At 49.5% G+C, this 8,718-nt stretch overlaps 1 protein-coding gene across 1 annotated transcript in view; it reads left to right on the forward strand.

Annotated features, from left to right (window-relative positions):
* Positions 1-8,718, forward strand: part of RPH3A (rabphilin 3A) — an 82,906-nt gene that overhangs the window by 34,459 nt on the left and 39,729 nt on the right. Inside the window, exons 6-11 of the mRNA XM_006768935.2 lie at positions 316-445; positions 1,658-1,744; positions 2,316-2,481; positions 5,409-5,600; positions 6,753-6,839; positions 8,676-8,718. The exon at positions 8,676-8,718 is cut by the window's right edge and continues 11 nt beyond it. Of these exons, the coding sequence (XP_006768998.1) occupies positions 316-445; positions 1,658-1,744; positions 2,316-2,481; positions 5,409-5,600; positions 6,753-6,839; positions 8,676-8,718 (705 nt within the window). The remainder of the gene's footprint in view (positions 1-315; positions 446-1,657; positions 1,745-2,315; positions 2,482-5,408; positions 5,601-6,752; positions 6,840-8,675) is intronic.

The raw sequence follows: 8,718 nt of genomic DNA on the forward strand, positions 1-8,718 counted from the left end.
TAGACAAGTATGAACAGCTCTGGAGCTCAGTAAGCAGTTTCCTAGCAGAGGGGACATGAGGTAGAAAGGACTAGGAGAGTCTTAATCTGAAGTCAGTAGCCTAGATGGGCTTTGGGGGAAATGGGAGGGGTGCTGTGATTTTCTGAAAATGCATCAGATTTCATGTGCTTGATTCTTAGGGAGGTTCCAGCAGTCTTCATCAGATACTTAAGAGCCCATGACTCAGAGAAGAATTAGACCCTCAGCCTGATACTGAGGGAGATGCAGGTGGTCCCTGGTTCTGTAAGGTCCTTAGTACCCTGTCTCTGCTTCCAGGCGCCTGGTGGACCGTCTGGAGAACATGAGGAAGAACGTGGCTGGGGATGGGGTGAACCGCTGCATCCTGTGTGGGGAACAGCTGGGGATGCTGGGCTCTGCCTGCGTAGTGTGCGAGGACTGTAAGAAGGTACCATCGCCCTCCTCTTCTCTTCCCTGCATCCCTGTTCATTACATGCAGAGGGGGTAGGCCTGGGATCAAACCTTGGGGGACCCTGGGTCTTGGATCCTGAAGGGTAGTTGCCAGAATATGATTCCTTCTGGGATGCTCTCACATCCAGCTGTCTCCCGAGGTAACCCTGATCCTGGTTCCTCCCCTGAAACTCACTGTGACCCTTCTGTCCCCTCGGAGCTCAGGCCCATCCAGGATGAACTTGGGAGCTTGAGGTAGGACATGAGCTAAGGTTGAGCGTGCAAGTGTCCTGGTTGTGGCTTAGCAAGTTACATGTCAGGTTGAAGAGCATGATGGACGCAGGTCTACACATGTGTGTACGTGGAAGGCTAACCCAGCATTCTCTTAACCTGGTTATAGTACAAGTGACTTAGAAAGCCACTCTCCAGCCCAGTTAAGACCACTGGGCTTCAAGAGCCTTTATTCTTGAAGTGGGGGGGTCTCCTCGTATTCCCCCACCCTGTACCCTCTCCTCAGTTTTCTGCACTTTGACAATTCCAGGACACAGACAGAACTGCCCTTGGGTCTTAGAAACTTAAGAGAATGAGCCACCTGGAAACACCCATAGAGTCCCTTGGCATCTCCTGCTTGGGGTCCCATTTAGCGTTTAGATGGAATATTGAGGGAAGTGGATCTATTCCAAAAATGTTGTCCGCTGCAGTCAGCCAAGAGTGAGAATTCGGTGACCCATCAGGCCTTCCTATTTGCCTTGACTGCCAGGAAACAGCCAAAAATATAAATGTCCCATCACACAGTCGTGGCATTTCCTCACATAACTTCCTTCTCCTTGAAGATTTGAATCTGTAGTTGTAGCCTAGGTTGTCTCAGATTCGCTTGGGAAAGGAGAAGAAATACATTAGTAAGCCATGTAGATACCTGGCCTTTCCTCTTTGAAAATCCTCTCAGTCATCTCCCCTGTATGGATGCTGAAAACTCGGGCCCCACAGGGACTCCTGGAGAATTTCTTTATCCAGTGCTGGAGAATGACTCCAGTTCTTGGTATTGGAAATTAAGACTCAAGTTGGAACTTTATTCTAATTGGCCCTGGTCATGGAGAGGAGGTGAGAGAAGGAAAGTTCTAGCTCTTTGCAATGGGCTTCCATCACCACCTCCCCTGATCATGAGCACCTGGCACATCTGAGTGTACACTGGCCTCTATTTTGTCCCCAGAATGTCTGCACCAAATGCGGGGTAGAGACCTCCAACAACCGCCCGCATCCTGTGTGGCTCTGCAAAATCTGCATCGAGCAGCGGGAGGTGAGTAGACGTGTCCTTTCTTGCTCCTAGAGCACCCTTCCTTTTTATCCAGTTCCCCCTTCCTTTCTAGAGCCAGGGAAACAGGGTAGCAGGTGAGGGCTGGAAAACCTAGGCAGGGATGTGTCTTAAGGGTTTGGTATAAAAGGAACCAGCTCAGCTGTGGACTCTGGCAGAACAGTCCCTGAGTGTTTGAGTGAATTTCTTTTCCCTTCTAGTTCTGTGACTTTTCCTTTCCTAGTAATAGGGAGCAGCACACCACATTTAAGAGCTGGAAGACTCAGTGTCCAGTCTTTGCCCTTGCACTCTCATGATGTGCATGAGCTCATACCCTCATGATGTCCAACTTTCTCCATCAAGAAAATGGGTCTACTCAAGCCCTCTCTGTTGAGTGGTCAGGGATATTGTGGGAATTAAATAGAAATTGTGAAAGGTTGCACACTGGTGAGAACAGTGTGCTGGCTCTTGTGTCCATGTGCGTAGGGAGGGGACCAAAGTTAAAAATTGGCACTCATGAAGGCAGGAGCAGTATATTTGGCTGCCATGTCACCATCCTCTCCCTCTCCTCCCCAAGGTGTGGAAGCGTTCTGGAGCCTGGTTCTTCAAGGGCTTCCCCAAACAGGTCCTCCCACAGCCCATGCCCATAATGAAGACCAAGCCCAAACAGCCTGACAGTGAGCCCGCTGTCCCAGAGCAGCCTACCCCCGAACCCAAGCACGCGGTCCGGGCTCCAACTCAAGGTAGGACAAAACGATTTATCCTTTCAGGACCAAGGACAGCTCTCGGCTAACTGGTCTACCTGAGACTGTCCTGACATGTCTGTGCTTCTACCCAGTTGATGGACAGACAGCCTCTGGGTTTGGATCTGGAAATCCTATGTCCCCTTCACAGCTCACCATGAACCTTTATGAAGAAGGTAGCACAGAAAACTCCTCAATAAATGTCAGGCATTTTTGATGGAGTACTTAGAGGTACAGCAGAGGTGGAAATTAAAATTAGAAACAAAGAGAAATTCTCACAACCAAACTACACACTGGAGCCTGGGGGCATCTGGGGCTTGCTGAGAAGGCCTTCCTCACCCCTGATATTTCTTATATCCACCATCAGCAAATCTGAAATTGGAATAATTAAAACAGAAAGTTGAATAGGAAGGAAATTAGTGAAAGAAAATTACCACTACTATGGATACTATCACTATCATCCAAGTATTATTATTAATTACTAAAATGATGATTAAAAGAGAGAGGCAAAAACAATACAAAGAACAAAGGCAACCACAATAAAAACACATTACTTGGATGAGGCCACTGGGACTGATCAGAGAGAGTCCTTGCAATAATTCCAATTAACACTAAGTGATCATTTCGGGTCTGGATGACAACTCTGCAGTTGCGTGCAAGCAGTGCTTCCGGAAGGAAGGTCTCAAAAATCCAAGTGCCTGAGTATGTCTCCTATAAGATAACTTCTTCATGTACCTGGGACTGTGTCTGGCACTCAAAAGGCATCAGCACATACTTCCTGACAAAGGAAGCAATTTGTATCCCTTGCAGAGATGTACCAAATTGTCCATCGTCACTGCATCCTGAGGAGCCCCGGTTTCTACCAATAGAGCATCCTTCTTCCTGATTAAGCACTTCTCCTCTAGGTCGAGAAGATTGTAGAGCATAACTGTCAAGATCATGGACATATGCCTGGCCGGTGTGGCTCAGTGGTTGAGTACCCATCTATGAACCATAAGATCACGGTTCGATTCCCAGTCAGGGCACATGTCCAAATTGTGGGCTCGATCCCCAATAGGGGTGTGCAGTAGACGGCTGATCAATGATTCTCTCTCATCATTGATGTTTCTATTTCTCTGTCCTTTCCTCTCTGAAATCAATAAAAATATTTTTTTAAAATATATTTTATTGATTTTTTTACAGAGAGGAAGGGAGAGGGATAGAGAGTTAGAAACATCGACGAGAGAGAAACATCGATCAGCTGCCTCCTGCACGCCCCCCACTGGGGATGTGCCCGCAACCAAGGTACATGCCCTTGACTGGAATCAAACCTGGGACTCCTTAGTCCGCAGGCTGACGCTCTATCCACTGAGCCAAACTGGTTAGGGCAAAATATTTTTTTAATTAAAAATGAAAATATCTGGGCATCTGAGGGCAAGAGGACCAGAATCTGAATTCCAGCTCTGCCACTTACCAGCCCTGTGAGCTTGGGCAAGTGTCCTAACCTCTCTGCAATTTGTTCTTCATCTATTGGGTGGGGCAAAATAGGTTTACAGTTGTGAGTATGCGAAACGCAGTTTATTAACTATTTTACTGTTTTTCACATGAACAACTGCAGACCTACTTTTGCCCCACCCCGTATAACATGGGGCTAATAACTCACTGGATTGTTTGAGTATTAAATAAAACACTACATGCCAAGTGCTTGGCAGAGTGCAGCACTGAGTAAATGCTGACTGATAACAGATAATGTTCATCACCTGTGCACAGACACATACACAGACATGAACTAGATAAACTCTGGACAGCACAGACCGCTCTGGAAATGCAGTGGCTGTAACCCCATTCACTTCACTGGAGAGAAGTAACATCACCAGCATTGCATAGTGACGCTTAAAAAGTCATTAGAATAACATCGGTGCTGGTGAATGTGTGGGGAGACGAGTGCTCTCTACACTGTTGGTTTAGACTGTAAGTCACCGCCAGCCTTTTGGAACGTAATATGGCAGGCTTTATTGAAATGGGGAAATGTACTATTATATACCACTTGACCCAGCAATCCCTCTCTGGGATTATATGGAACAGCAACCCAAGTACCATATAAAAGATACAGATATATTTGTTGCAACATTACTTAGAACAGCAAAGCACTGGGAGAGGTTCGTTAGTAGGGGAATTGTTGACTGGATTATGAAATATCCACACCACGCTATAGGAGGGATTATTTAAAATGGAATGATGTCAGCGTCCTTTATGGATTTGCAATTATGTCCATATGTGCTTTCAATATTCTCTTAACATTCACTGGGCACCGAAGGAGTTCCAGACTCTATTCTAAGCCCTGGAGATAGAGTGGTGTTTGCAACAGACGAAGACCCCCGCCTTCATGCAGCTAAAATTCTAGTGGGGGAAACAGGTGCTCGACCAGCTGCCAATGCAAATGTAATATAGTATCAGGCAGTGATAGGTGCTGGGGATAGACACGGAGCAGGTAAAGGGGGCAGGCAGTGACAGGAGGCCCCATTCAGGATAGAATGGGCAGAGAAGGGCCATCAGAGGAGGATCTTTGGGGAGACACGTGACGGAAATGATAGCGAGGACGCAAAGAATCTTCGGGACTATGGTGTGCGTGGGGCTTAAGATTGGAGTGTGCTTGGTGAGTCCTGGGAGAATTGGATTAAGCGAGCAAAGCCCCCCCTAGAAGAGGATGTAGCCAGTGGCCCCAGCTCGGCCTGTGTTCAGCCTGTGTGTGTTCACAGGCTTGTGCAGGCAAAGGAAATATGTGAGATTATAAACGAAAGCTGCGTCCAAGGGCAGGGGAGGAGGGGAGAGTTTTAATTTTAAAGAGCACTTGGGAGTGGAGGGTGTGCCCCTTTGTGGAGCTGTTTAAGTAGTGGCCCTCCTGCACCAATAAAACCAGTTCTCCCATCACCGTTCTCCCTCTCCAGGTGACGCTGAAGACAGGAGGGGCCCAGGTCAGAAGCCAGGCCCTGAGCTGGCCTCTGTGCCTGGCCGAGGAAGCTACGGGCCTCCTGTGCGCAGGGCCTCAGAGGCACGAATGAGCTCAGCCAGCCGGGACTCAGAGGGCTGGGGCCATGGCCATGGCGGGGCAGCCGGTGACTCCAGCCGGAGCCCAGCAGGTGAGAGAGAGGGGCAAATCCGGGCAGGCTTCCTGGATGAGGAGAATCAGAAAGAATGGGGAGGGGAGTGTTTTTATTCATGTATCCATTCGGTGCTTATTGAGCACCTACTGTGTGCCGTGTTCAATGCCAGATGCTGGTTCTAGACTATAGTAGAGGAAAGAAAGGACTCAAAAACAATTCGGACTCCAGACATCCAACATGTTTGGTTATATCCTTTTCTTGCTCTAATGCCTGCATTTCTTTGTAGCGAGGTCATGAGATTGGCTCTGATTAGATGGGCTGAATTAGTTCTGATTAGTTCTCTCCCGGACCTCTGGCCTTCTGTTTTTGAAAAGGGGGTTCATGGCATAGCACCTCGGTTCCTCTTGGCAGAGATCTGGGGAGCAGTATCTGGTGATCTCAAGCAGACTGTAGACTGACTGCCTGAGTTCTAACCCTGGCTCTGCCACAAACCAGCCAACAGACATTGCATGAACTCCTTAACCTTGCTGGGCCTCAGTTTCCCCATTTATAAAATGGGGTGTAGAGATTAAATAAGCTTCTTATATGTAAAGTCCCTGGCACATGGTAAGCATTGAATAAATGTTAACTCGTCCTTATCCATTAGCTCCTGAAGTTCAGAGAGGGGGAGTGACCAGCCCAGAGTCACACAGCTTATAAAAGAGAATGCTCCGATGCAAAGTTAGGTCGATGTGAAGATATAGACCAGATTCTTGCAAGAATAACACAATAATATCAACATCTGTCAGGTGTTGAGTGTTTACTACATGTTCTGAGCACTTTGCATGCATTGTATCATCACATCTCCACCACATGCTATGCGGTAGCTACTATCACCCCCATTTAACAGACGAGGAGACTGAGGCCCAGGGAGGAGAGGCCATTTGTGCAAGGTCGTACAGGTGGGAGCGATATTACACAACTTGTGCTTTTTCAACACCCAGGTGACTTGCCCGGGGGGGGTCTGGGTATTGGAAAGAGCGAACCCACTGAGAGGCAGAGAGGGTCTGAAGGAGCTGAGGGTGTTGGGGGGCTGTGTTCAAATCCAGAAGGCCTTGCTTTAGGCCGGCTGCCCAGTCCCAGATTCTTTCTGCTTCCACTGTGTGTGCGTGCAACATGATGGGCTGTTTCCCTTCCTTCCTCCTACAGGCTTGAGACGGGCCAACTCAGTGCAGGCCTCCAGACCCGCCCCAGCCTCGACGCCGAGCCAGGCGCCGCCTCAGCCTGGGCAGCCAGGTACTTGCCGCCCGCCCAGTCACCCCGGCTGCCCTGTCAGTCAGCGGCGACCCCAATTCCTCCATCCTTGCTGGCAGAGCCCCGGCTCTCTGCAAAGCTGCAGCCACCGCCAAATCCTAAGTTCTTCTAAGACCCTTAGACTGAGTGATCCCTGGGCTGGGGAGCGGGCGGGGCACAAGCCAGCATCGTATCCAGCTGAATGCAAGAAGGGACAGCACCTCATTCCTCAGCATCGCCCCTCTTCAGCCATGGGCACTTCACTGGTAGTTCTTACCACACGCACCTACCACCTACCCTCTTACTTTCTCGATCTTTCTTCAAATGGACTCGCTTTGCAAGCCCAGCTGAGGACTTGCTATCACAAACTCTCTTGAGGGGGATTTAAGGCCACTGGGCTGTAATAAAATAGCTCATGTCCCCAAAAGGGTTGTGGGAGATTCAGGAAGAAATAGTGAGCAAGGAGATTAGTGACGTGGGGAAATCTGAACACATGTGGCTCGTGAAAGACAAAGGGAATGATGTCTAATTGGTGCCGTGCGGGTTTTGTTATTTTAAAAGAAACCTATGATAATGGCATCAATGGCAAACCAGTGTTCCGTACTATAGAGAGAGTGTGTGCGGGCACCACCAACTGGGTGGTGTAAATTAGCAGAAACGGGTGGTCTCCCAGTTCCGGAGGCCAGAGGTCTGAGGTCAAAGTGTTGGCAGGGTGAGCTCCTGAGGCTGTGAGGGAGGATCTGTTTCATTCCTCTTAGCTCCTGGGGCCTCAGGCAATTCCTCGGCTTCTAAATGACATCCTCCCTGTGTCTCCCATCATCTTTCTTCTAAGGATGTCTCTCTCTGTCCAAACTTCTCTTTTATACAGATAATCTATTGATTTCAGAGAGGAAGTGAGAGGGAGAGAGAGAGGAACATGAATGAGAGAACCATGGATCGGCTGCCTCCTGCACGCCCCCTACTGGAAATCGAGCCCGTAACCACGGCATGTGCCCTGACGGGGAATCGAGCCTTGACCTCCTGGTTTATGGTGGATGCTCACCCACTGGAGCCACGCCGGCCAGGCCAAACTTCTCCTTTTGATAAGGACACAGCCGTATAGATTAAGGCCTGCCCCAGTGACCTCATCTGAACCTGACCATCTTCAAAGACCCTCTTCCACCCGAGGTCTCACTCACAGGTGCTGGGGGTCAGGACTTGAAGAACTTTTAGGGAACACAGTTCAACCCACAGCAGAGGGTCATGACCTAAATGAATGTAATGAAAATCAAACAAGGCAAGGAAATTCTCGTTCCTCTGGCCTGAGGAGGTTCTGAGCCTGGGGCCTGTTCGCGTTTGTTCAAAGAGGCGTTAAAGACAGAGTCGCACTCAAATGAGACTTCCTCGGGGGGTCATACTGAAAGGCCAGGGAAGCCTGGGGGCTCCAGGTGGTGTTGAGGGTATTCCATGCCCCACCCCTGAAGTTGTGAAGAATCCACTGGGTCAGTAATGACCCCACAGCATTGATGGATCCAGAGTGTAAACTTGCCCATCACCTCGGGCACAATTCTCCTCCATTCGTTGATCAGCCTCATAGCCAGTGAAACATGAAGAGCAGGCTCTTATCCTGTTTCAGAGAGGAGAAAGCTGAGGCTCAGGAAGGACACATTAGGGCTTGAACCCAGGCCTTCCTGGCCCCAGAATCCTCCGTAGGGCTGTTCCTGCAGCCCCAGGTACCTCTGCACATCACCTGTTACCCCTGGGCCTGTGTCCCTGCCCAGGAAATGAGGGGGACACCGGGTGGACACTGAAATGATGCCACCTTCTCTGCTCCATCTCTCCTCTCTCCTCTCCTCTCAGGGCCCCCAGGAGGTGGCAGACCCAGCGCTGGGCCAGCAGGACG

The sequence above is a fragment of the Myotis davidii genome, unplaced genomic scaffold, assembly GCF_000327345.1.
Source record: "Myotis davidii unplaced genomic scaffold, ASM32734v1 scaffold223, whole genome shotgun sequence".
Classification (NCBI taxonomy): Eukaryota; Metazoa; Chordata; class Mammalia; order Chiroptera; family Vespertilionidae; genus Myotis; species Myotis davidii.